This window comes from Taeniopygia guttata, chromosome 37 (genome assembly GCF_048771995.1).
Source record: "Taeniopygia guttata chromosome 37, bTaeGut7.mat, whole genome shotgun sequence".
Classification (NCBI taxonomy): domain Eukaryota; kingdom Metazoa; phylum Chordata; class Aves; order Passeriformes; family Estrildidae; genus Taeniopygia; species Taeniopygia guttata.
The window spans coordinates 804,567-832,564 of NC_133062.1; the positions used below are offsets into that span (position 1 = coordinate 804,567).

At 55.3% G+C, this 27,998-nt stretch overlaps 3 protein-coding genes across 4 annotated transcripts in view; 1 reads left to right on the top strand and 2 right to left on the bottom strand.

Moving 5' to 3' along the window:
- The window catches only part of CNOT3 (CCR4-NOT transcription complex subunit 3), a 44,535-nt gene extending 44,047 nt beyond the window's left edge, over window positions 1-488 (top strand). For both annotated transcript variants that reach the window (XM_072921488.1, XM_072921487.1), the window contains one exon: window positions 49-488. In XM_072921488.1, coding sequence (XP_072777589.1) covers window positions 49-147 — 99 coding nt within the window. In that variant the 3' untranslated portion in view covers window positions 148-488. The remainder of the gene's footprint in view (window positions 1-48) is intronic.
- Window positions 397-6,850, bottom strand: LENG1 (leukocyte receptor cluster member 1). Its single transcript, XM_041712993.2, has 4 exons — window positions 6,673-6,850; window positions 6,095-6,232; window positions 4,605-4,864; window positions 397-3,080 (listed from the first exon to the last, which is right to left on the bottom strand). The coding sequence occupies exons 1-4, from the start codon at window positions 6,802-6,804 to the stop codon at window positions 2,864-2,866; spliced, it is 747 nt and encodes a 248-aa protein (XP_041568927.2). The 5' UTR covers window positions 6,805-6,850; the 3' UTR covers window positions 397-2,863.
- Window positions 6,851-7,008: 158 nt separating this feature from the next.
- MBOAT7 (membrane bound acylglycerophosphatidylinositol O-acyltransferase MBOAT7) lies at window positions 7,009-27,554 on the bottom strand. The gene is made up of 9 exons (XM_072921443.1): window positions 27,350-27,554; window positions 20,562-20,691; window positions 16,381-16,507; window positions 14,823-14,979; window positions 13,007-13,361; window positions 10,019-10,195; window positions 8,378-9,086; window positions 7,749-7,885; window positions 7,009-7,150 (listed from the first exon to the last, which is right to left on the bottom strand). The coding sequence occupies exons 1-9, from the start codon at window positions 27,423-27,425 to the stop codon at window positions 7,009-7,011; spliced, it is 2,010 nt and encodes a 669-aa protein (XP_072777544.1). The 5' UTR covers window positions 27,426-27,554.
- Window positions 27,555-27,998: the final 444 nt, after the last annotated feature.

The window sequence follows — 27,998 nt, forward strand, 5'->3', positions numbered from 1 at the left end:
TATTTTTTGGGGTCCCCCTGACCCTTCCTGCCCCCCAAAATTCCGCAGGGCACTTACATCTACTTCGACTACGAGAAGTGGGGGCAGCGCAAGAAGGAAGGATTCACCTTCGAGTATCGGTACCTGGAGGACCGAGACCTGCAGTGAGGGACCCCAAAATCCCCCAAAAAAACCCCAAAAAAACCCCAAAAAAACCCTTTGCATGCCCCGGGGGGGGTCAAACCAGCGGCACCCCCAAACCCCCTCAGCTTCACCCCAAATTTCCCCCTCCCGCCGGTTTTTTTTGGGGTTAAAAACGACAAAAAAACACCAAAAAAAAGGAAATTTTGGGGGATTTTTTTGGTTTTTTTGGGGTTTTTGGGGAGGGGTCCCCGGGGGGGTTTTGGGGTTTTTCTCCCCCCCCCACCCCCCCTCAGCAGTTGATGATATTTTTCGTAAAGTTATTTTCATTTTGGAAAATATTTATGAATAAATAGTTTTATATCAGAGTTTGTTGTGGGGGGAGGGAATTTTTTTGGGGGTTTTGGTTTCCTAAAAAAATCTTCTTTGCGCCCCAAAATTTGGGAGTTTCAGCCGTTCCTCCTTTCACCAAAAATCTTTTTTTTTCCCTTCGGAATTTTGGGGTTGATCCCCCCCAAAAAATGTTTTGGGCTGTTCCAGCCCAGGGGGGTTTGAAAAGGGACTGGGAGGTTCCACTGCATTTGGGGGGGGGGGGATTTTGGGGGGTCCAGATGAATTTTGGGGGGTTCCAAGTGGATTTTGGGGGTCCCAGGTGAACTTTGGGGGGTTCCAGGTGAATTTTTGGGTTTTTTAGGTGGATTTTAGGGGTTCCAGGTGGATTTTGGGGGTCCCAGGTGGATTTTTGGGGGTTCCAGGTGGATTTTGGGGGGTCCCAGGTGAATTTTGGGGTTTCTCAGGTGGATTTTTGGGTCTCTCAGGTGAATTTTTGGGTTTTTTAGGTGAATTTTGGGGGTTCCAGGAAAATTTTGGATCTCACAGGTGATTTTTGGGGGTTCCAGGTAAATTTGGGGCTTCTCAAGTGAATTTTGGGGGGTTCCAGGTGAATTTTGGGGTTTCTCAGGTGAATTTTGGGGGTTCCAGGTGGATTTTGGGGGTCCCAGGTGAATTTTGGGGGGTTCCAGGAAAATTTTGGGGTCTCTCAGTTGAATTTTGGGTGTCTCAGATGGATTTTGGGGGTTCCAGGTGAATTTTGGGGTCTCTCAGGTGAATTTTGGGGTACCTTTCGGCCCCCCCCGCGCCAGCCGCGGGTGGAACTGTCCATTACCGATTTTTGGTGTTTCTCAGGTGTATTTTGGGGTGTCTCACATGAATTTTGGGGGGTTTTTGGGCCCCCCCCGCGCCAGCCGCGGGTGGAACTGTCCATTACCGATTTGGGGTGTCTCAGGTGAATTTTGGGGTGTCTCAGGTGAATTTTGGGGTGTCTCAGGTGAATTTTCGGTCTCTCAGGTGTATTTTGGGGTCTCTCAGGTAAATTTTGGGGTCTCTTACGTGAATTTTGGGGGGTTTTTGGGCCCCCCCTGCGCCAGCCGCGGGTGGAACTGTCCATTACCTATTTGGGGGGTTCCAGGTGAATTTTGGGGTGTCTCAGGTGAATTTTTGGTCTCTCAGGTGAATTTTGGGTCACTCAGGTGTATTTTGGGGTGTCTCAGGTGGATTTTGGGGTACCTTTCGTCCCCCCCCGTGCCAGCCGCGGGTGGAACTGTCCATTACCTATTTGAGGTCTCTCAGGTGAATTTTGGGGTCTCTCAGGTGAATTTTGGGGGTTCCAGGTGTATTTTGGGGTGTCTCAGGTGGATTTTGGGGTGTCTCAGGTGGATTTTGGGGTGTCTCAGGTGAATTTTGGGGTGTCTCAGGTGAATTTTGGGGTGTCTCAGGTGAATTTTGGGGTGTCTCAGGTGGATTTTGGGGTGATTTTCGTCCCCCCCGCGCCAGCCGCGGGTGGAACTGTCCATTACCTATTTGGGGTGTCTCAGGTGAATTTTGGGGTCTCTCAGGTGGATTTTGGGGTACCTTTCGCCCCCCGCGCCAGCCGCGGGTGGAACTGTCCATTACCGATTTTGGTGTTTCTCAGGTGAATTTTGGGGTGTCTCAGGTGGATTTTGGGGTGTCTCAGGTGAATTTTGGGGTACCTTTCGGCCCCCCCTGCGCCAGCCGCGGGTGGAACTGTCCATTACCAATCTGGGGGGGGTCCAGGTGGTTTTGGGGTCTCTCAGGTGAATTTTGGGGTGTCTCAGATGAATTTTGGGGTCTCTCAGTTGAATTTTGGGGGTCCCAGGTGGATTTTGGGGGTTCCAGGTGAATTTTTGGGGTGTCTCAGGTGGATTTTGGGGTGTCTCAGGTGAATTTTGGGGTGTCTCAGGTGGATTTTGGGGTACCTTTCGGCCCCCCCCGCGCCAGCCGCGGGTGGAACTGTCCATTACCGATTTTTGGTGTTTCTCAGGTGGATTTTGGGGTGATTTTCATCCCCCCCCGCGCCAGCCGCGGGTGGAACTGTCCATTACCGATTTTTGGTGTTTCTCAGGTGAATTTTGGGGTGTCTCACATGAATTTTGGGGTGATTTTCGGCCCCCCCCGCGCCAGCCGCGGGTGGAACTGTCCATTACCGATTTTTGATGTTCCAGATGAATTTTGGGGTGTCTCAGGTGGATTTTGGGGTACCTTTCGGCCCCCCCCGCGCCAGCCGCGGGTGGAACTGTCCATTACCGATTTTTGGTGTTTCTCAGATGATTTTTGGGGTCTCTTACGTGAATTTTGGGGGGTTTTTGGGCCCCCCCCGCGCCAGCCGCGGGTGGAACTGTCCATTACCGATTTTTGGTGTTTCTCAGGTGAATTTTGGGGTCTCTCAGGTGGATTTTGGGGCGTTTTTCGGCCCCCCCCGCGCCAGCCGCGGGTGGAACTGGCTGTTGTAGGGCCGCTGCCGTTCCGGGGGGGGGTCCCGGGCGGATTTTTGGGGGGTCCCGGTGGATTTTTGGGGGTCCCGGAGCCCCCTCAGCAGCTCCCGGCTCCGCTCCGCCTCCGCCGCCTCCCGGGCCCGGCGCTGCCGCCGCAGCTCCGCCAGCCTGCGGGGTAATTAGCGCTAATTAGTGCTAATTAGGGACCCCTCGGGGGGTGGAACAGCAGGGGAAAGAATGGGATATTCATTAATGAGTAATTAGCTAATTACCATATGCTTAAAGCGGTAATTAACACCAATTAAATTGGTAATTAGCTGTAATTAATGTGTAATTAGCACTAATTAACGATGTAATTAAGGGTAATTAATTAGCAGTGATTAGGGGAAAGGGTTAAAAATAAGGGGATTAAATTCCTAACACAACAATAAGAAATAATGGTAATTAGATATTAATTAAGGGATTAATTCATTAAGGGGTTAATTAGCACAAAGGGAGGGGTTATTATTTTAATAATAATATAATTTAAATTATTATAATTTACTATAATATATTATAATTATATTATATAATTTATTAAATTATTATAATTTAAATTATCCCCCAGTTTTAGGGGGATAATTTAAATTTTAGGGGGTTCAAATCCCAGTTTTAGAAGTAACAAAAATTAATTTTGGAGGAGTTAAAATTTCATTTTAAGGGGATAATTTTTAGGGGTAAAGCCCCGGTTTTGGAGGGGTTAAAACCCCAAATTTGGGGGATTTCACCCCAATTTAGGAGGGGATAAATCCCCAAATTCGGGGGATTTCACCCCAATTTAGGAGGGGTTAAATCCCCAAATTTGGGGGGTCACACCCCAATTTAGGAAGGGATAAATCCCCAAATTTGGGGGATTTCACCCCAATTTAGGAAGGGATAAAACCCCAAATTTGGGGGGGATTTCACCCCAATTTAGGATGGATTAAATCCCCAAATATGGGGGATTTCACCCCAATTTAGGAAGGGTTAAAACCCCAAATTTGGGGGGTCACACCCCAATTTAGGAAGGGATAAATCCCCAAATTTGGGGGGATTTCACCCCAATTTAGGAAGGGATAAATCCCCAAATTTGGGGGATTTCACCCCAATTTAGGAAGGGATAAATCCCCAAATTTGGGGGATTTCACCCCAATTTAGTAAGGGCTAAATCCCCAAATTTAGGGGTCACACCCCAATTTAGGATGGATTAAAACCCCAAATTTGGGGGATTTCACCCCAATTTAGGATGGATTAAAACCCCAAATTTGGGGGATTTCACCCCAATTTAGGAAGGGATAAATTGCCAAATTTGGAGGATTTTACCCCAATTTAGGAAGGGATAAATCCCCAAATTTGGGGGATTTCACCCCAATTTAGGAACGGATAAAACCCCAAATTTGGGGGATTTCACCCCAATTTAGGAAGGGATAAATCCCCAAATTTGGGGGATTTCACCCCAATTTTGGATGGAAAAAATCCCAATTTTGGGGTCTGAAGCCTTTATTGGTGGGGACAGGAGGGGGTCGTGGGGTGATAATGAAAGTTAATTAACTAATTAATGCATAATTAGATATTTAAGGAGTTAATTAACATGGAGAAGATATTCAGGGCAGCACTAATGAGTGGAAAAAGGGATGAATGCATTAATTAAACGTTAATTAATCAATCACTCACCCTGTTGCCGCGCCGCTCTCGGGGCGGTTGGGGGGCCGGGTCCGGGGGGAATTTGGGGGATTTTTGGGGCTGGGGGCTCGGCGCAGCCCCTTCCTCATCTCCTGCAGGGGGTCCAGCAGGGCCTTGCGCCCCCCCTGCACCTCCGGGGACCCCTCCCCAGGTTTTTTGGGGGGCTGCAGGTACCAGGGGGGGCAGGTCTGGGCCTCGGCCGCGCTCTGCCCCAGGTAGGTCAGGACCCCCAGGGCGCGTTCCCGGCGTTCCTGGGGGAATTGGGGAGGGGGATTCGGGGTGAGACCCCCCAGGCCAGAAACAGACACTTTATTACACCCAAATTCCCCTTTTTCCCGCCCAAAATCCCCTTTTTTACACCCAAATTCCCATTTTTTACACCCAAATTCCCCTTTTTCCATCCAAATTCCCCCATTTCCCACCCAAATTCTCTTTTTTCCCCCACAAATTCCCCTTTTTTACACACAAATTCTCCTTTTTCCCAAATTCCCTCATTTCCCACCCAAAATCCCCTTTTTCCCACCCAAATTCCCCTTTTCCCACTTAAACTCCCCTTTTTCCCACCCAAATTCTCCTTTTTTACACACAAATTCCCCTTTTTCCCGCCCAAATTTCCCTTTTTCCCACCCAAATTCCCCTTTTCCCACCCAAATTCTCCCATTTCCCACCCAAATTCCCCCTTTTCCCACCCAAATTTCCCTTTCTCCCACACAAATTCCCCTTTTTCCCACTTAAATTCCCCTTTTCCCACCCAAATTCCCCCTTTCCCACCCAATTTCCCCCTTTTCCCACCGAAATTCCCCTTTTTCCCACCCAATTTTCCCTTTTTTCCACCCAAATTCCCCTTTTTTACACCCAAATTCCTCCTTTTTCCACCCAAATCTTGTTATTTTCCAACCCTCCAATCGCAGACATTTCTGAGGGGAAATTGGGGAGGGGGATTTGGGGTGAGCCCCCCCATGTCAAAATCTCCCCGGATTTTCCCCAAAGTCCTTTTTCCACTGAAATTTCTGCTTTTTCCACCCAAATTCTGCCTTTTTTCACCCAAAATTCTTTTTTTTTGCACAAATTCCCTCATTTCTCACCCCTCCAACCTCAGACATTTCTGAGGGGGAAACTGAGGAGGGGGATTTGGGGTGAGACCCTCAATGCAAAACCACCCCTTTTTCTCCCAAATTCTGCCCAAAAATACCAAAACCACCCCCTTTTTTCCCAAATTCTGCCCAAAAATACCAAACCCTCCCTTTTTTTTTCCCAAATTCCCCTCAAAACCCCCTAAAATCACCCCAAAATCCCTTTTTTCCCCTCACACCACCCCATTTTTACCCCTTCACCTCCTCTTGGGGTCAGAATTTCAGGCTCTGACCCCTCCAAATCCTCTTTTTTTAATTTTTCCCTAATTCTTATTCCCCACGGAGGAAATAAGAGGTGATAATTTTTTTATCCTGAGGGGATAATTTAATTTTGTGGGTTTTCTTTACCTGTTCCCGCCTTTTTTCCGCCTCGTGCTCGCGGTTGGGCGCCGCCTCCTCGGGCGGCGGGAACAGCGCGGGGGCCGCGGGGGGGGACGGGCTGCGCCCCCCGAGCCGCGCCCGCTTCCGCAGCAGCTCCGTGCGCACCTGGGGGGCACAAAGGGGCTTTAGGGACCCCCAAAATCCATCCCCCACCCCAAATTCACCAAAATACCCCCCACAAATATTCTTTTCCCCATTGAGCTTTTACACCCCCCCCCACAAATATACCCCTCCCGTGTACTTTTGCCCCCCAAATCTCATCCCACTGACTTTGTAAATCCCTCTCCCATTTATTTGGCCCTTCGCCAAATTATTTTATGAATTTATTTTGCCCCCTCCACAATAAAAAACTTTGTTAGCTCAGTCCATCCCCCCCCCCCATAGATGGAAATGGTTCGCGCCGCACCACGCCAATCACACTAAGCCCCGCCCCTAATTTATAATATATTCAAAGCCGCTCATGCTGATTGGCTCCTCGCTGCCCAGCCCCGCCCCCTTTCCCCTTCCAACCCACCCAACCCCCCCCCCCATCCTTCAGCACTCGCCTCCTGCTCCGCCCGCAGCGCGCGCGCGTCGCGTTTCCTCCTCTCCACCTCGGCCGCCGCCTCGTCCCGCCGCACCCGCGCCACATTGTCCTTGTTCCGAACGTGCCACGACTTCTTGGGAAGGATGTTCATGGCGGCGGCGGCGGGACAAGGCCGCGGCTGTGAGGCACCGTGGACGCACCGGGTTCTCTGCCGGCCTCTTTGTTCTGATTGGTCGAGCTCCTGTCACTCCGCCCTTTCTCGCTCTCTGATTCGCTCAGGCTTTTGCTCCGCCCCGTTGTCGCGCTCTGATTCGCCGAGCGCTTTAGTCCGCCCTCTTCCCCGTCTCTGATTGGCTCACCCGTCTTCCTCAGCGGGGTGAGGCCAGAAGTGGCGGTTTCCCGCCTTGTCGCCATATTGAGCCGTGAGGGGAGATGAGAACGTCGCTGAAACCTCCCCCAAAACCTCAAAAATCCCCTCGGGACGCCCCAAATCCACCCTAAAAACCCTCAGGGAACGCTCAAAATCTCCTTGGAGACTCCCGGCCCGAGTTCCTTGCACAGTTCAAGGATTTGCCTCCAGCTTTGCCTCATTTCCCTCAGAGATTCCCCTCAGGGGTGCCGCAGGCTCAGGTCAGTTCAGGGAGATTTGATCCATTTTTGGTATCCGGCTCCATTTTAGATGTGTTTTATTCACTCTCAAGGCTTTGGGAGGCACTTTTGGGGTGGTTTCTGTCCATTTGGGGTCCCCACACGCACCAAACACACTGGGAGCGTCACTCAAGGCTTTTATTGGTCTCAATTTTAGGGGGGCCATTTCCAAAAACAGAGCCCCACACCCCTAAAAAAAAAACCCCAGGGGGTGTCCACAGCCCCCAGATCCTCCCCATTCCTGATTTTTGGGGTTCAGGGGGGTGGGGACCCTCCTAAATCCTCATTTTTGGGGTTCCTCCTCTTCCTCACCCTGAGGTCCCCCAGATTCGGTGCTATTAAAGTTTCCCTATTTGGGATTTTGGGGTACAGGGCGTTTTTCCCCCCGTTTTCCACTGGGGTTCCTCTCCCGCCCCGAGTTTTGGGGCGCTCCCTCCTCATCCTCACCCCAAATTTGGTTCTTGGGGTTCATCCCCAGCCCGGCCCTCGGGGTCCCTCCTCTTCCTCAGCTCCCCGGCCTCGCTTTTGGGGTTCGGGGGGTTCCATCCCTCATAAATTTGGGGATTTTGGGGGTCCCCATCATCCTGAAATTTGGGTTTCAGGGGGTCCCATCCCTCATAAATTTTAGGTTTTAGGGGATCCCCACTGTCCTGAAATTTGGGGTTCAAGGGGTCCAACCCCTCATGGATTTTAGAATTTAGGGGGTCCCATCCCTCATAAAGTTTAGGTTTTAGGGGATCCACACCCTCATGAATTTTAGGATTCAGGGGCTCCCCACATTCCTGAATTTTAGGTTTTGGGGGATCCCCACCCTCATGAATTTTAGGATTTAGGGCCTCCCCACCCTCCTCAAATTTGGGGTTCAGGGGGTCCCATCCCTCATGAATTTTAGGTTTTAGAGGATCCCATCCCTCATGAATTTTAGGTTTCAGAGGATCCCATCCCTCATGAATTTTAGGTTTCAGAGGATCCCATCCCTCATGAATTTTAGGCTTCATGAGCTCCCCAAATTCCTGAATTTTAGGATTTAGGAGCTCCCCACCCTCTCCCTCAGAGCGCTCCCGCCTTCTTCTCACTTTCTCCTCCCCTTCCCCCTTTTCCCCCTCACGGCCATTTTCCCGCCCATTTTCCCGCCCCTCTTCCCGCCCATTTTCCCGCCCATTTTCTCCCTCACGGCCCTTTTCCCCCTCACGGCCTTTTTCCCGCCCTTTTTCCCGCCCATTTTCCCGCCCATTTTCCCCCTCACGTCCCTTTTCCCCCTCACGCCATTTTTCCCCCTCACGCCCCTCTTCCCGCCCATTTTCCCGCCCATTTTCCCGCCCATTTTCTCCCTCACGGCCTTTTTCCCCCTCACGGCCGTTTTCCTGCCCCTCTTTCTGCCCTTTTTCCCCCTCATGGCCTTTTTCCCCCTCACGGCATTTTTCCCCCTCACGCCCTTTCTGCCGCCCCTTTCCCGCCGCCGCTGCCGCCAGGAGGATGAGGAGGGGCAGAACATGGAGGCAGAAATGCACCGAGGCCCAGTAGCGCAGCGTGTCCGCGGCTCCCCTCAGCACAAATCCCACGCTCAGGTACTCGAACGCCCTCATCTTGAGGAACCACTGCGTGCCCCGCAGCGCCGAGCCCCTCCAGCCGCCCAGCCGCTCCAGGGGCACCCCGAAATAATCGCCCAGAGCCGCCTCGGCCGCCGCCTCGGCCGCCAGCCACAGCGGCACGCTGAGGAAGGACAGGTACTGCCCGCCGTGCAGCCCGTGCCAGTACGCCGAGACCAGCATGGTCCAGGCGTTCCTGCCGTGGTTTTGGGGGGAAAAACACGGAGATGGGGTTAGCGAGGTGGGAAAGGTTGGTTTGGGGGGGTCAGTTCCCTTTACACACCCAAAGTTGAGTTTGTGCCTCTCGAAGTCCAGCCCCAGCACCCAAAATTGAATTTACACCCCTCAAATTCCAGTTTGCTGCATAAACGCTGCATTTACACACCCAAAATTGAGTTTGTGCCTCTCAAAGTCCAGCCCCAGCACCCAAAATTGAATTTACACCTCCCAAATCCAACCCAAACCCCCAAAATTCAGTTTACACCCACACAAACTCCCAGTTAGTCCCTCCCATTGCTCCCAGTTCCTCCCAGTGCCCCCAGTACTCCCAGTTAGTTCCTTCCAATCCCTCCCAGTACTCCCAGTGAGTCCCTCCCAGTGCCCCCAGTACTCCCAGTGAGTCCTTCCCAGTGATCCCAGTGCTCCCAGTCCCTCCCAGTAACTACCAGTGCCCCCAGTCCTCCCAGTTAGTTCCTTCCAGTCCCTCCCAGTCCCTCCCAGTGCTCCCAGTGCCCCCACTACCCTCTCTCCCCTATTCCCAGTGCCCCCAGTCCCTCCCAGTGTGTCCCTCCCAGTGCTCCCAGTCCCTCCCAGTGCTCCCAGTGTGTCCCTCCCAGTGCTCCCAGTCCCTCCCAGTTTCCCCAGTTTCCCGTACCGGATCAGGGGGTACCGTTGGGGTCCCCGCCGGTGCACGTACGCCGCCAGTGAGTCCCTCCCAGTGCCCCCAGTGAGTCCCTCCCAGTGCTCCCAGTGAGTCCCTCCCAGTGCTCCCAGTGAGTCCCTCCCAGTGCTCCCAGTGAGTCCCTCCCAGTGCTCCCAGTGCTCCCAGTTAGTCCCTCCCAGTCCCTCCCAGTCCCTCCCAGTGCTCCCAGTCCCTCCCAGTGCTCCCAGTTTCCCCAGTTCCCGTACCGGAGCAGGGGGTACCGGCGCGGTCCCCGCCGGTGCACATACGCCGCCAGCCACCACTGCACCGTCATGTTCCAGCGCCGCAGCCCGTCCCGGAACCGCCGGCCCAGCTCCGTGCCCAGCGGGTCCACCGTGCGGATGGCCTCGAAATCCCACTGGTCATCCGGGATATCGGCACACCTGGCACAGGTGAGACACAGCTGGGACACACCTGGCACAGGTGAGACACAGCTGGGACATGGGGACACTCAGTGACACGCTCAGGTGACACAGACACCCCCACTCTGTGCCCCACCGTGCGGATGGCCTCGAAATCCCACTGCTCATCGGGGATATCAGAGCACCTGGCACAGGTGAGACACAGCTGGGACATGGGGACACTCAGGGACACACTCAGGTGACACTCAGGGACACACACAGGTGACACAGACACCCCCAGCCTGTGCCCCACCGTGCGGATGGCCTCGAAATCCCACTGGTCATCCGGGATGTCGGCACACCTGGCACAGGTGAGACACAGGTGGGACATGGGGACACTCAGGTGGGACATGGGGACACACACAGGTGACACAGACACCCCCAGTCTGTGCCCCACCGTGCGGATGGCCTCGAAATCCCACTGATCGTCCGGGATATCGGCACACCTGGCACAGGTGAGACCCCAGGTGGGACGTGGGGACACTCAGTGACACACCCAGGTGACACAGACACCCCCAGTCTGTGCCCCACCGTGCGGATGGCCTCGAAATCCCACTGATCATCGGGGATGTCGGTGCACCTGGCACAGGTGAGACACAGCTGGGACACACCTGGCACAGGTGGGACATGGGGACACTCAGTGACACTCAGGTGACACTCAGTGACACACCCAGGTGACACAGACACCCCCACTCTGTGCCCCACCGTGCGGATGGCCTCGAAATCCCACTGGTCATCCGGGATATCGGCACACCTGGCACAGGTGAGACACAGCTGGGACACACCTGGCACAGGTGGGACATGGGGACACTCAGGTGACACTCAGGTGACACACACAGGTGACACAGACACCCCAGTCTGTGCCCCACCGTGCGGATGGCCTCGAAATCCCACTGGTCATCGGGGATGTCAGAGCACCTGGCACAGGTGAGACACAGGTGGGACACTCAGGGACACATGGGGACACTCAGGTGACACACGGGGACACCCAGGTGACACATGGGGACACTCAGGGACACACTCAGGTGACACACGGGGACACTTGGGGACCCCCACTCTCTGTGGCTGGTGTCACAATCCCACTGCTCATTGGGGATATTGGCACACCTGGCACAGGTGAGACCCTCAGGTGGGACACGGAGACACTCGGGTGACACATGGGGACACTCAGGTGACACAAGGACAGGCCCTGGCACATTTGGGGTATGTGCCCAGCCCCACACCCCCTGTACCCCCAATGTCCCCAATGTCCCCAATGTCCCCGTACCCCCAGGGTGCCACTCACGTTTTGGGGCGCTCCCATGGCACCGTGGGTCCCCGTCCCGGCTGTGCCCGGGCACTTTTGGGGTACACCCCACATCCCCATACCCCAATGTCCCCAATGTCCCCAATGTCCCCATACCCCAAAGGTGCCACTCACGTTTTGGGGCGCTCCCATGGCACCGTGGGTCCCTGTCCCGGCCGTGCCCGGGCAGATTTGGGGTACGCCCCCAGCCCGGCGGCCACGCAGCCCGCCTCGGCGCACAGCCAGCCCCACACCCCAATGTCCCTGTACCCCCAGTACCCTCAGGGTGCCACTCACGTTTTGGGGCGCTCCCATGGCACCGTGGGTCCCTGTCCCGGCCGTGCCCGGGCACTTTTGGGGTACGCCCCCAGCCCGGCGGCCACGCAGCCCGCCTCGGCGCACAGCCAGCCCCACACCCCAATGTCCCTGTACCCCCTGTACCCCAAAGGTGCCACTCACGTTTTGGGGCGCTCCCAGCCCCACACCCCAATGTCCCTGTACCCCCTGTGCCCCAAAGGTGCCACTCACATTTTGGGGCGCTCCCAGCTGACCGTGGGTCCCTGTCCTGGTCTGGCCCGGGCACTTTTGGGGTACACCCCACATCCCCACACCCCCTGTACCCCAATGTCCCCAATGTCCCTGTACCCCAAAGTGCCACTCACGTTTTGGGGCGCTCCCATGGCACCGTGGGTCCCTGTCCCGGTCTGGCCCTGGCACTTTTGGGGTACGCCCCCAGCCCCGCCGCCACGCAGCCCGCCTCGGCGCACAGCCAGCCCCACACCCCAATGTCCCCGTACCCCCTGTGCCCCAAAGGTGCCACTCACGTTTTGGGGCGCTCCCATGGCACCGTGGGTCCCTGTCCCGGCCGTGCCCGGGCACTTTTGGGGTACACACCCAGCCCCACATCCCCACACCCCCCGTACCCCAAAGGTGCCACTCACGTTTTGGGGCACTCCCAGCCCCACATCCCCTGTACCCCAGTGATGCCCCCAAAGTGCCACTCACGTTTTGGGGCGCTCCCATGGCACCGTGGGTCCCTGTCCCTGGCACATTTGGGGTACACACCCAGCCCCACATGCCCATACCCCTGTACCCCAAAGGTGCCACTCACGTTTTGGGGCGCTCCCAGCTGACCGTGGGTCCCTGTCCCGGCCGTGCCCGGGCACTTTTGGGGTACGCCCCACATCCCCACACACCCTGTACCCCAATGTCCCCAATGTCCCCAATGTCCCCACTCACGTTTTGGGGCGCTCCCATGGCACCGTGGGTCCCTGTCCCGGCCGTGCCCTGGCACTTTTGGGGTACGCCCCCAGCCCGGCGGCCACGCAGCCCGCCTCGGCGCACAGCCAGCCCCACACCCCAATGTCCCCAATGTCCCTGTACCCCAAAGGTGCCACTCACGTTTTGGGGCGCTCCCATGGCACCGTGGGTCCCTGTCCCTGGCAGATTTGGGGTACACACCCAGCCCCACATGCCCATACCCCCAGTACCCCAAAGGTGCCACTCACATTTTGGGGCGCTCCCATGGCACCGTGGGTCCCTGTCCCGGCCGTGCCCGGGCACTTTTGGGGTACGCCCCCAGCCCGGCGGCCACGCAGCCCGCCTCGGCGCACAGCCAGCCCACGTAGAGGCGCAGGCGCAGGGCGAGGAACACGGGCACCATGTGTGCCAGGCGGGCGGCCCAGGGGCGCGCGGCGAACTCGGGGTGCAGCGCGGCGCCCGCCGGCCACGCCCGCCCCACCAGCACCCCCAGAACGCCCAGGGCCGGCGCCCAGCGCAGCCGCCGCAGCGCCCGGCCCCGCGCCCGCGGGCACCCCGGGCACCGCACCCAGTCCAGGTGCGTGCCCAGCCGGTAGAACGGACCTGCGGGGACACAGACAGCACAGAGATGGCATAAATGGCACAGGGATGGCACAGGGGGGACAGAGATGGCACAGGGGGCATGGAGATTACATAAATGGCACAGAGATGGCACAGAGGGGACACAAACGGCACACGGGGGACAGAGATGGCACACGGGGGACAGAGATGGCACAGAGACGGCACAGGGGTGAGAGAAATGGCACAGAGGTGGCACACGGGTGGCATAGATGGTACACGGGTGACATAAATGGCACAGGTGGCACAGAAATGGCACACGGGTGACAGAGATGGCACACAGGTGACATAAATGGCACAGATGGCACATAAATGGCAGACAGGTGACAGAAATGGCACAGAGATGGCACACAGGTGGCATAAATAGCACATAGATGGCACAAAAGTGGCACAGGGGGGACATAAATGGCACATAGATGGCACACAGGGGACAGAAATGGCACAGAGATGGCATAAATGGCACACAGGTGGCACATAAATGGCACAGGTGACACATAAATGGCACAGGTGACACATAAATGGCACACAGGTGGCATAAATGGCACAGGGGGGACATAGATGGCACACAGGTGACACAAATGGCCCACAGGTGACATAAATAGCACAGGGGGCACATAAATGGCACTGAGGTGGCACACAGGTGACAGAAACGGCACAGGGGGGACAGAAATGGCACACAGGTGGCATAAATAGCACAGGGGGCACATAAATGGCACAGAGATGGCACACAGGTGGTGCAGTTAGAAAGCCCCGAAATCCCCTCAGAATTCCCCCAAATCATCTGTGGGACCCTCAAAATTCCCCCTGGGATCCCCCCAAAATTCCCTCTGGGACCCCCCAAAATCTCCCCAAAATCCCCCCAAAATCCCCTCTGGGACCCCCCAAAATTCCCCCAAAATCCTCTGCGGGACCCTCAAAATTCCCTCTGGGACCCCCCCAAAATCCCCCCAAAATTCCCTCTGGGACCCCCAAAATTCCCCCTGGGACCCCCCAGAATCCCCCCAAAATCCCCCCTGGGACCCCCCAAATCCTCCCAAAAATCTCCCCAAAATTCCCCCTGGGATCCCCCCAAAATCCCCCCTAGGACCCCCCAAAATCTCCCCTGGGACCCCCAAAATCCCCCCAAAATTCCCCCTGGGACCCCCCAAATCCTCCCAAAAATCTCCCCAAAATTCCCTCTGGGACCCCCCAAAATCCCCCCAAAAATCCCTCTGGGACCCCCCCAGAATGTTCCTCCAAAATTCCCCCTAGGACCCCCCAAAATCCCCCCTAGGAACCCCCAAAATTCTCCCTGGGACCCCCCAAATCCTCCCCAAATCTCCCCAAAATCCCCCCTGGGACCCCCCAAAATCCCCCCTCTGGCCCCGCCCCCTGTCCCCTCAGGCCCCGCCCCCCGTGGCCCCGCCCCCTGTCCCCTCTGGCCCCGCCCCCCGGCCCCGCCCCCACCTGTCAGCAGCCCCAGGTAGCAGTAGCTGTAGCACAGGATGTCAATCAGGCTGGGCACGCGCCGCAGCGAGCCAATCAGCAGCCGCGTCTCCTCTGACGTCACCCCCGTCAGCTCCGCCTCCCGCAGCTCCTGCGTGTCACTGGCCAGGCTGGCCAGCTGGGGGCGGGGCCACGGTCAGGCCACGCCCTCTTTAAACATTGATGGGCGTGACCAGAACAAGCCACGCCCCCTGCTGGGCCAGAGGCGTTCCTACATTGCACCCCAAAATCCGCCCTGAAACCCCAAAATTAACCCCAAAATCATCCCTGAAACCCCAAAATCATCCCTGAAACCCCCAAAATCAGCCCAAAATCACTCCTGAACCCCCAAAATTCACCCCAAAATCAGCCCTGAAACCCCGAAAATCACCCCAAAATCAGCCTTGAAACCCCCAAAATTACCCCTGAAACCCCCAAAATCACCCCAAAATCAGCCCTGAAACCCCCAAACCTCACTCAGGACCCCCTGACACCCCCCAGGACACCCCAAACCCCACTCAGCACCCCCCAACCCCCCCCACGACCCACCAATTTCCCCCCAAACGCCCCCAGGACTCCCCCAAACTCCCTCATAACCCCCCAAACCCCCCTCAGGACCCCCCAAATTCCCCCAAACCCCCCTCAGGACCCCCGAAACCCCACTGAGGAACCCCCAGGACCCCCCCAGAACTTCCCCAAATCCCCCCAGGACCCCCCAAACCCCCCTCAGCACCCCCCAAACCCCACTCAGGACCCCCCAAATCCCCCCAATTCTTTCCCCAAACCCCCCTCAGAACCCCCCTAGGACCCCCCAAACCCCACTCAGGACCCTCCCAAGACCCCCAAAACCCCCCTCGGGACCCCCCAATTTCCCCCCAAACCCCACTGAGGATCCCCCAAACCCCCCCAAGACCCCCCTAAACCCCTCCAGGACCCCCCAATTTCCCCGCAAACCCTAGTCAGGACCCCCCAAACCACCCCAGACCCCCCTCGGGACCCCCCAAACCCCCCTCAGGACCCCCTGAAACCCCCCCAAGACCCCTCAAATCCCCCCCCCCCCCCAAACCCCACTCAGGACCCCCCAAACCCCCCCAATTTCCCCCCAAACCCCCCCAGGACCCCCCCAAGCCCCCCCCAGGATCCCCCAGGACCCCCGAAACCCCACCCAGCACCCCCCAAATCCCCCTCAAGCCCCCCAAACCCCACTCAGGGCCCCCCAAATTTCACTCAGACCTCCCCAAAACCCCCCTAAATTCCCTCAGGACCCCCCAAACCCCCCTCAAGACCCCCCAAACCCCACCCAGAACTCACCCAAACCCCCCTCAGGACCCCCCCAAATCCCCCTCAGGACCCCCCAAATTCCCCTCAGGTTCCCCCAAACCCCCCAAACCCCCCGAGGACCCCCTAAAATCCACTCAGACCTCCCCAAAACACCCCTAAATTCCCCCAAGACTACCCCAAAACTCCCCAGGACCCCCAAATTTCCCCCCAAACCCCCCCAGGACCCCCCAAGACCCCCCAAAACCCCCCCGTACCCCACCTTGAGGGTGAGCAGCAGCTGCAGGGCGTTGGCGTGGGGAGGGGGCTCGGGCAGCCCCCAGAGTTGGGGGGTGCGGAAGAAGAAGAGGTACCCCAAAACCCAGAGCAGCACCGCCCCCCCGCTGTGCCTGCGGGGTTTGGGGGTCCCCGTGAATTTGGGGTACCCCAAAATCCTCAAACACCGCCCCCCCCCGCTGTGCCTGCGGGGTTTGGGGGTCCCCGTGAATTTGGGGTACCCCAAAACCCACAAACACCCCCCCCCCCGCTGTGCCTGTGGGGTTTGGGGGGTCCTGTGAATTTGGGGTACCCCAAAAACCTCAAACACCCCCCCCCGCTGTGCCTGTGGGGTTTGGGGGGTCCCTGTGAATTTGGGGTACCCCAAAATCCTTCAACACCCCCCCCCGCTGTGCCTGTGGGGTTTGGGGGGTCCCCCCGTGAATTTGGGGTACCCCAAAATCCTTAAACACCCCCCCCGCTGTGCCTGTGGGGTTTGGGGGTCCCCCTGTGAATTTGGGGTACCCCAAAATCCTTCAACACCCCCCCCAAAAGCAGAAATCCCGACACACCTCATGGGGGATTTGGGGGGTCACCAAAGATTTGGGGGTCCCAAAAATCCCCCACCCAGAATTTGGGGGGGGGGGTCCCAAAAATCCTCCCCATAGAGGATTTGGGGGTCCCAAAAATCGACCCCCAACACAGAATTTGGGGGGAGGGTCCCAAAAATCCCTCCCCAATAGAGAATTTGGGGGTCCTAAAAATTCTCCCCCAATAGAGAATTTGGGGGTCCTAAAAATCGGCCCCAATAGAGAATTTGGGGGTCCCAAAAATTGCCCCCAAAAGAGAATTTGGGGGTCCCAAAAATCGCCCCTAACACAGAATTTGGGGGTCCCAAAAATCCCTCCCAGAATTTGGGGGGGGGTCCCAAAAATCCTCCCCAGAGAGAATTTGGGGTCCCAAAAATTGCCCCCCAGAGAGAATTTGGGGGTCCTAAAAATTCACCCCAATAGAGAATTTGGGGGTCCCAAAAATCCCCACCCAGAGAGAATTTGGGGGTCCCAAAAATTCCCTCCCAGAGAGAATTTGGGGGGTCCCAAAATGTCTCTGAGCCCCCCCAAATTTTCCCCCCAATAGAGAATTTGGGGGTCCCAAAAATCCCCCAACAAAGAATTTGGGGGGTCCCAAAATGTCTCTGAGCCCCCCAAAATCCCTCAACTCCCCCAAGAAAATTTGGGGGGTCCCAAAATGTCTCTGAGCCCCCCCAAATTCCCCATCCCCCCCCCCACCCCGGCCCTAATTAAGCAATAACGAACTTGGATGTGATAACGAACCCCAAATGGTGGGGGAGGGGAGGGGGGGCCCCAGACACCTCAAAAATGGGTCAGGGACCCCCAAAAATGGAACTGGGACCCCCCCAAAATGGGTCAGGGACCCCCAAAAATGGGTCAGGGACCCCTAAAAATGGGTCAGGGACCCCAAAAACGGGTCAGGGACCCCCAAAAATGGAACTGGGACCCCAAAAATGGAACTGGGAACCCCAAAAATGGGTCAGGGACCCCCAAAAATGGGGCAGGGACCCCCAAAAATGGGTCAGGGACCCCCAAAATGGGGCAGGGACCCCCAAAAATGGGTCCGGGACCCCAAAAAATGGGGCCGGGACCCCCAAAAATGGGTCAGGGACCCCCAAAATGGGTGAGGGACCCCCAAAAATGGATCAGGGAGCCCCAAAATGGGTCAGGGACCCCCAAAATGGAATTGGGACCCCCAAAAATGGGTCAGGGACACCCTAAAATGGGTCAGGGACCCCTAAAATGGGTCAGGGACCCCTAAAATGGAACTGGGACCCCAAAAATGGGTCAGGGACATACAAAAATGGGGCAGGGACCCCCAAAAATGGGGCAGGGATCCCCAAAAATGGGTCAGGGACCCCCAAAATGGGGCCGGGACCCCCAAAATGGGTCAGGGACCCAAAAAATGGGTCAGGGACCCCCAAAAATGAAAATGGGACCCCCAAAAATGGGTCTGGGACCCCCTAAAATGGGTCTGGGACCCCAAAATGGGTCAGGGACCCCCAAAAATGGGTCAAGGACCCCAAAAATGGAACTGGGACCCCCAAAATGGGGCAGGGACCCCAAAAATGGGTCAGGGACACCCAAAAATGGGTCAGGGACCCCCAAAATGGGTCAGGGACCCCCAAAAATGGGGCTGGGACCCCCAAAATGGAACTGGGACCTCCAAAAATGGGTCAGGGACCCCAAAAATGGGTCAGGGACCCCCAAAAATGGGTCAGGGAACCTCAAAAATGGGTCTGGGACCCCCAAAAATGGGTCAGGGACCCCCAAAAATGGGTCAGGGAGCCCCAAAAATGGGTCAGGGACCCCCAAAATGGGGCAGGGACCCCAAAATGGGTCAGGGACCCCCTAAAATGGGTCAGGGACCCCCAAAATGGAACTGGGAACCCCAAAAATGGGTCAGGGACCCCAAAAATGGGGCAGGGACCCCCAAAAATGGGGCAGGGATCCCCAAAAATGGAACTGGGACACCCAAAAATGGGTCAGGGACCCCCAAAAATGGGTCAGGGAACCTCAAAAATGGGTCAGGGACCCCCAAAAATGGGTCAGGGATCCCCCAAAATGGATCAGGGACACCCCAGATTGTTCCAGGACCCCCCAAAATGCATCTGGGACACCCCAAAATGGTTTCAGGACTCCCCCAAAGGCTCAGTGGACCCCCATAAAGGCCTCAAGACCCCCCTAAAATGGGTCAGGGATCCCCTAAAATGACTCCAGGACCCCCCAAAAGGCTCCAGGACCCCCCAAAAAGGGCCTGGGACACCCTAGAATGGGTCTGGGACCCCCCCCAAATGGATCAGGGACCCCCAAATTGTTCCAGGACCCCCCAAAATGCACCTGGGCCCTCCCAAAATGGATCAGGGGCCTCACAGAATGTACCTGGGACCCCCCATAAATGGCTCAGGACTCCCCCAAAAGGCTCAGGGACCCCCCAAATGGTTTTAGGGCCCCCCAAAAAGGGCCAGGGATCCCCTAAAATGGGTCAGGACACCCCAAAATGCACCTGGGACACCCCAAATGGTTCCAGGACCCCCCCAAAATGGTTTCAGGACTCCCCCAAAAGGCTCAAGACCTCCCAAAAAGGGTCAGGGACTCCCCAGAAAGGGTCAGGGACCCCCTAAAATGGCTCCAGGACCCCCCAAAAGGTCCAGGACCCCCTCAAAAAGGGTCAGGGACCCCCCAAAATGGGTCAGGGACCTCAAAGAATGTACCTGGGACACCCCAAATGGTTCAGGATCCCCCAAAAAGGCTCAGGGATCCCCAAAATGGTTTCAGGACTCCCCCAAAATGGCTCAGGGACCCCCTAAAAGGCCTCAGGACCCCCCAAAATGCATCTGGGACCCCCGAAAATGGGTCAGGGACCCCCCAAAATGCACCTGGGACCTCACAAAATGGTTTCAGCCCCCCCCAAAAGGCTCAGGGACCCCCTAAATGCATCTGGGACCTCCCAAAATGCACCTGGGACCTCCCTAAAAGGGCCTGGGACCCCCCCAAAATGCACCTGGGACCCCGATCCAGGGTTCTTGGGGCCTCCAAAATCCCCCTAAAATGGATCAGGGACCCCTCAAATGATTCCAGGACCCCCCAAATGCTCAGGGCCCCCCCAAAATGGTTTTGGGACTCCCCAAAAGGCTCAGGGACCCCCCAAAATGATTTCAGGACTCCCCCAAATGGCTCAGGGACCTCCCAAAAAGGGCTCAGGGACACCCTAAAATGGGTCAGAGACCCCCCAGATGGTTTCAGGACCCCCCAAAATGCATCTGGGACCTCCCAAAATGGGTCAGGGACCCCCCAAAGTGGGTCAGGGACCCCCTTAAAGGCCTCAAGACCCCCCAAAATGCACCTGGGACACCCCAAATGGTTTTAGGGCCCCCCAAAAAGGGTCAGGGAGCCCCTAAAATGGCTCCAGGACCCCCCAAAGGGCTCAGGGACCCCCTAAAAGGCCTCAGGGACCTCCCAGAATGGTTTCAGAACTCCCCCAAAAAGGCTCAGGGACCCCCCACAAATGTCTCAGGACCCCCCATAAATGTCTCAGGACCCCCCAAAATGTGCCAGGCCCCCCCAAAACACCCGGGGCCCCCCCAAAACACCCGGGGCCCCCCCAAAATCTGACCTGGGCAGGCAGGTGAGCAGGGCCCAGGAGCCGAGCACGGTGAGCAGCGAGTGCAGCGCGTGGGGGCCGCAGGTCAGCAGGGACACCCCCACCCCCAGCAGGGCACCCCCAAACTGCCGCCAGCGCCGGCCTGGGGGGGGGGGACACCCCAAAATCAGCAGCGACACCCCCACCCCAACTATTGCACCCCCAAACTGCCGCCAGCGCCGGCCTGGGGGGCACAGGGGACACAGGGACCCCCAAATCAGCAGCGCCACCCCCACCCCCACCAGGGCACCCCCAAACTGCCGCCAGCGCCGGCCTGGGGGAGGGGGGACCCCCAAATCAGCAGCGCCACCCCCACCCCCAAAACGGCACCCCCAAACTGCCGCCAGCGCCGGCCTGGGGGGCACAGGGGGGCAGGGGGACCCCCAAATCAGCAGCGCCACCCCCACCCCCACTGCAGCCCCAAACTGCCGCCAGCGCCGGCCTGGGGGGCACAGGGACCCCCAAATGGGACCCCAAAATGGGACCCCAAAATGGGACCCCCAAATCAGCAGCGCCACCCCCACCCCGAGAATGGCACCCCCAAACTGCCGCCAGCGCCGGCCTGGGGGGCACAGGGGGGCAGGGGGACCCCCAAATCAGCAGCGCCACCCCCACCCCCAAAACAGCCCCCCCAAACTGCCGCCAGCGCCGGCCTGGGGGGCACAGGGACCCCCAAATCAGCAGCGCCACCCCCACCCCCAAAACGGCACCCCCAAACTGCCGCCAGCGCCGGCCTGGGGGAGGGGGGACCCCAAAATGGGACCCCAAAATCAGCAGCGCCACCCCCACCCCCAGAACAGCACCCCCAAACTGCCGCCAGCGCCGGCCTGGGGGAGGGGGGACCCCAAAATGGGACATGAGTACCCCAAAAGGGCCCCAAAATAGCCAAAAAGTGCCCCAAAATAGAGAAATAATAGCCCCAAAATGCACAGAAATATCCAAAAATACCCCAAAATAGCCCAAAAGTACCCCAGAAACAGCCCAGAGCGCCCCAAAATAGAGAAATAACAGCCCAAAAATAGCCCAAAGCGCCCCAAAATAGCCAAAAGTACCCCAGAGATAGCCCAAAGGACCCTAAAACTGCCAAAAAATGCACAGAAACAGCCCAAAGCTCCCCAAAATACAGAAATAATAGCCCAGAAATAGCCCAAACACCCCAAAATAGAGAAATAATAGCCCAGAAACGGCCCAAAGCGCCCCAAAATAGCCCAAAAGTACCACAGAAATAGCACAAAGTGCCCAGAAATAACCAAATAATAGCCCAGAAACAGGCTAAACACCCCAAAATGCACAGAAATAGACCAAAGGACCCCAAAATAGCCCAAAAGTACCCCAGAAATGGCCCAAAGCGCCCCAAAATAGCCAAATAATAGCCCAAAAATGTACAGAAATAGCACAAATGACCCCAAAATAGCCAAAAAGTACCCCAGAAATAGCCCAAAGGACTCCAAAATAGCCAAATAATAGCCCAAAATGCACAGAAACGGCCCAAAGGACCCCAAAATACACAAATATCCAAAACTATCCAAAAATATCCAAAAAGATCCCAAAATGCCCACAAATAATGAAAAAAGCACCCCAAAATGCACTGAAATATCAAAAAAATACCCCAAAATGCACAGAAATATCAAAAAAAATTCCAAAATGCACAGAAATATCCAATAATATCCCAAAATGCACAGAAAAATCAAAAAATTTCCCGAAAATGCACACAAATACCAAAAAAACACCCCAAAATGCACAGAAATATCAAAAAATAACCCCAAAATGCACAGAAAGATCCAAAAAATACATCAAAATGCACCAAAACATTCAAAACTACCCTAAAAATGCATCGAAACATTCAAGAAATACTCCCAAAATGCACCAAAATATCCAAAAAACGCACAGAGAGATCCAAAAATACCCAAAAAAATACACAAACCCCCTTCAAACAGCCCCAAATGGCTGAAAATATCCCAAAAGTTCCCCCAAAATGCACAGAAATAGTAAAAAAATACCCAAAAATGCACAGAAATAGTAAAAAAATGCACCAAAACACCCCAAAAGTCCCTATAAGATGCACCAAAACTTAAAAAAACCCCAAAATGGACAAAAACTCCTCAAAACAGCCCCAAACGCCTCAAACCGCCCCTGAACTTCCTCCAAAATGCTCCAAAAATTCTCCAAATCCTTTGAAAACAATTTAAAAACGCAGAAAATCCCTTTAAAATAACCCCAAGCGGCTTAAAACGCACCGAAAGTGGCCCCAAAAGGCGCCGAAACAGCCCAAAATTACCCCAAAAACGCCCCAGAACAGAAAAATACCCCAAAGTGCGACGGAACAGCCCAAAAATCCGCCGAAAACGCCCCAAAAGATCCAAAAATAGCCCAAAAATCCAACGAAACATCCAAAAAACGCCCCTAAAACGCAGCGGAGCGTCCAAAAATACACCGAAAACGCGACGAAACATCAGAAAATGGCAAAAATGTGCCAAAAATCCTTGAAAATACAAAAAAAATGCACCAAAAATCCCTGAAAACAGCCCAAAAATGCACCAAAAATCCCTCAAAACAGCCCAAAATCTCGAAAAATGCACCAAAAATCCCTAAAAATACCCAAAAATCCCTCAAAACACCCCAAAAATGCACCAAAAATGCCTCAAAACACCCAAAAAATGCACCAAAAATCCCTCAAAACACCCCAAAAATGCACCAAAAATCCCTCAAAACACCCCAAAATCTCTAAAAATGCACCAAAAGTCCCTCAAAACGCACCAAAAATCCCTCAAAACAGCCCAAAATCTCCAAAAATGCACCAAAAATCCCTCAAAAAACCCCAAAAATGCACCAAAAATGCCTCAAAACACCCCAAAATCTCTAAAAATGCACCAAAAATCCCTCAAAACAGCCCAAAAATGCAAAAAATGCACCAAAAATCCCTCAAAACACCCCAAAATGTCGAAAAATGCACCAAAAATCCCTCAAAACAGCCCAAAAATGCACCAAAAGTCCCTCAAAACACCCCAAAAATGCACCAAAAATGCCTCAAAACACCCCAAAAATGCACCAAAAATCCCTCAAAAAACCCTAAAAATGCACCAAAAATCCCTCAAAAAACCCCAAAAATGCACCAAAAATCCCTCAAAACAGCCCAAAATCTCAAAAAATGCAGCAAAAATCCCTCAAAAAAAACCAAAAATGCACCAAAAATCCCTCAAAACAGCCCAAAAATGCATCAGAATCCCCTCAAAGCACCCCAAAATCTCTAAAAATGCACCAAAAATCCCTCAAAACAGCCCAAAAATGCACCAAAAATGCCTCAAAACAGCCCAAAAATGCACCAAAAATGCCTCAAAACAGCCCAAAAATGCACGAAGCCTTCAAGACACCCCCAAAAATGCACCAAAAATCCACGAAACACCCCAAAAATTCAAAGATAAGTTCTCAAACCACACACCCCACCCCTCCCCCACTCAGCGCCCACATCCGCACCCCAAATTTCATCAGGGACCCAAAAATGCACCAAAACCTCTCAAAACACCCCAAAAAATGCATCAAAACTTCTCAAAACAACCCAAAAATCCACCAAAACCTCTTAAGAAAAAAATCCACCAAAAACCTCTCAAAACAACCAAAAAATGCATCAAAACCTCTCAAAACAACCAAAATATCCCAAAATCCACAAAACCTCTCAAAACAGCCCAAAAATGCACCAAAAATCTCTCAACACAAAAATCCATCAAAAACTCTCAAAACACCCAAAAAATGCACCAAAAACTCTCAAAATAACCAAAACACCCCAAAAATGCACAAAAACCTCTCAAAAAGCCCCCAAAAATCTCAAAAATACACCAAAATTCTCTCAACGGAAAAAGCCCCAAAACTCCACCAAAAACCTCTCAAAACAACCAAAAAGTGCACCAAAAGTTCTCAAAACAACCAAAATATCCCAAAAATCAAAAAAATCTCTCAAAAAGCCCAAAAATCCACCAAAAACCTCTCAAAACAACCCAAAAAATGCATCAAAACCTCTCAAAACAACCCAAAAATCTCTCAACACAAAAATCCACAAAAACTCTCAAAACACCCCAAAAATCCGCCAAAAATCTCTCAACCCTGGGATCCCCCAAAATTACCCAAAAACCTCCCACCAAATATCCCTCAGGACACCCCAAAACCCCCCTGGACCCTCCCCAGAACCCCTCAGGACACCCCAAAATCCATGAGGAGCCTCCAAACCCCATCAGGACCCCCCCAAATCCCTCAAGATTCCCCCAAAACTCCTTCAGGACCCCCCAAAACCCCTCAGGATCCTCCAACACCCTCAGAACCCCCTAAAATCCCTCAGGACCCCCCAAAATCCACCAAGATTCCCCCCAAATCCCCTCAGAACACCCCAAAATCCCTCAGAACCCCACAAAACCCCTCAGGACACCCCAAATTCCCACAGGACCACCCCAAACCCCCTCAGGATTCCACAAAATCCTTTAGGACCCTCCAAACCCCCTCAGAACACCCCAAAATTCCTCAGGATTCCCCCAAATCCCCTCAGAACACCCTAAAAATCCCTCAGGACACCCCAAAATCCCCTCAGAACCCCTCAGAACACCCCAAAACCCCTCAGGACCCCCCAAATCCCCTCAGGACCCTTCAAGCCCCCTTAGGACCCCCTCAAACCCCCTCAGAACCCGCCAAAATCCCCTCAGAACCCCTCAAAACCCCTCCGAACACCCCAAAATCCCTCAAGATTCCCCCAAAATCCCTCAGAACCCCCCAAAACCCCTCAGGATTCTTCAAACCCCCTCACAAATCCCCCAAACCCCCTCAGAACACCCCAAAATCCATCAAGATTCCCCCAAATCCCCTCACAAATCCCCCAAACCCCCTCAGGACCGCCCAAATCCCTTCAGAACCCCTCAAAACCCCTCAGGACACCCCAAAATCCCTCAAAATTCCCCCAAATCCCCTCAGAACCCCCGAAACCCCCTCAGAACGCCCCCAAACCCCTCAGAACACCCCAAAACCCCCTCAGGACCCTTCAAGCCCCCTCACAACGCCCCAAAATCCCTCAAGATTCCCCCAAAATCCCCTCAGAACCCCCCAAAACCCCTCAGAACCCTTCAAGCCCCCTCAGAACACCCCAAAATCCCTCAAGATCCCCCCAAACCCTCTCAGAACCCCCCAAAACCCCTCAGGACCCCCCAAAATCCCTCAGGATTCCCCCAAAATCCCCTCACGACCGCCCAAATCCCCTCAGAACCCCCCAAAATCCCTCAGGACCCCCCAAAACCCCTCAAGATTCCCCCAAATCCCCTCAGAACACCCCAAAATTACTCAGGATTGACCCAAAATCCCCTCAGAACCCCCAAACCCCTCAGGACCCTCCAAGCCCCCTCACAACTCCCCCAAACCCCCTCAGAACCCCCCAAAATCCATCACAATTCCCCCAAATCCCCTCAGGACCCTTCAAGCCCCCTCAGAACACCCCAAAATTCCTCAAGATTCCCCCAAAATCCCTCAGGACCCCCGAAAACCCCTCAGAACACCCCAAACCCCTCAGGACCCTCCAAGTCCCCTCAGAACCCCCCAAATCCCCTCAGAACCCCCCAAGCCCCCTCACAACTCCCCCACACCCCCTCAGGACCGCCCAAACCCCCTCAGAACCCCCCAAAATCCCCTCACAACGCCCCCAAATCCCCTCATAACCCCCCAAATCCCCTCAGGACCCTCCAACCCCCTCATAACCCCCCCAAACCCCCTCAGGACTGCCCAAATCCCCTCAGAACCCCTCAGGACCCTCCAAGCCCCCTCACAACGCCCCCAAGTCCCCTCAGAACACCCCAAAATCCCTCAAGATTCCCCCAAAATCCCCTCACGACCCCCCCAAAACCCCTCAGAACACCCCAAACCCCCTCAGGACACCCCAAAATCCCTCAAGATTCCCCCAAAATCCCCTCACGACCCCCCCAAAACCCCTCAGGACCCCCCAAATTCCCACAGGACCACCACAAAGCCCCTCAGAACACCCCAAAATCCCTCAGGACACCCCAAAATCCCTCAAGATTCCCCCAAAATCCCCTCAGAACCCCTCAGGGCCCTCCAAGCCCCCTCACAACCCCCCAAACCCTCTCAGAACACCCCAAAACCCCTCAGAACCCCCCAAAATCCCTCAGAACACCCCAAAATCCCCTCAGAACCCCTCAGGACCCCCCAAAACCCCTCACAAATCCCACAAACCCCCTCAGGACACCCCAAATCCTCTCAGGACCCCCCAAATCCCTCAAGATTCCCCCAAACCCCCTCAGGACCCCCCAAACCCCCTCAGGACCGCCCAAATCCCCTCAGAACCCCTCAAAACCCCTCAAAATCGCCCAAAATCCCTCAAGATTCCCCCCAAAACCCCCCAAACCCCTCAGGACCGCCTAAAATCCCTAAGAACCCCCCAAGTCCCCTCAGAACACCCCAAAATCCCTCAAGATTCCCCCAAAATCCCCTCAGGACCCCCCAAAATCCTCTCAGGACCCTTCAAGCCCCCTCACAAATCCCCTAAAATCCCTCAGGACCCCCCAAAATCCCCTCACAAATCCCCCAAACCCCCTCAGGACCCTTCAAGCCCCCTCAGAACACCCCAAAATCCCTCAAGATTCCCCCAAAATCCCCTCAGAACACCCCAAAATCCCCCAAAATCCCTCAGAACACCCCAAAATCCCTCAAGATTCCCCCAAACCCCCTCAGAACGCCCCCAACCCCCTCAGCAGCGCCCCCGGCCCGGCCCTCACCGCGCTCCTTGAGCACGAAGCCCACGGGGATGGAGCCCAGCAGCACGGCCAGGTAGGTCAGCTCCTCGCGGTTCATGGCCCCGCTGGGGAAGCCCCAAAATCCGCCCGAAATCGCCCCAAAATCCGCCGAAATCGCCCCAAAATCCGCCCCGAAACACGCGCGGCTCCGGGCGGGGGCGGAGGGGGCGTGGTCTGAGCAAGTCACGCCCACACGCGCGATAAACCACGCCCATATTTCGGCTTCATTATGGGCGTGGTCAATGTAAAGCCACGCCCCCAAGGGCGGGTCCATGTAATTATAGGGGAGCCCCAAATGCGGATTTTGGCGGGGGGGGGTCGAGGTTTAAAGGGGTTTGGGGGGGTCTTTAAGAGGATCTGGCCCTTTAAGAGACGAGGAGGGGCGTGCGAAGGGGTGTCTGGCCCTTTAAGGGCGTGTGGGGCTTTTAAAGGGGTCTGGTTCTTTAATTGGGGGGTGGGATTCACAAGGGGGGTGGATTTTAAATGGTTCTGGCCCTTTAAGAGGACTGGGCCCCTCACACGGGCTCTAATGGGGGTCACGCCCCTTTAAGACGGTTTTTAAAGCGGTCTGGCCCTTTAAGGAGCCTGAAGGGTTCTCAGGGCCTTTAGCAATGGGTGTGAAGCGGAGTTA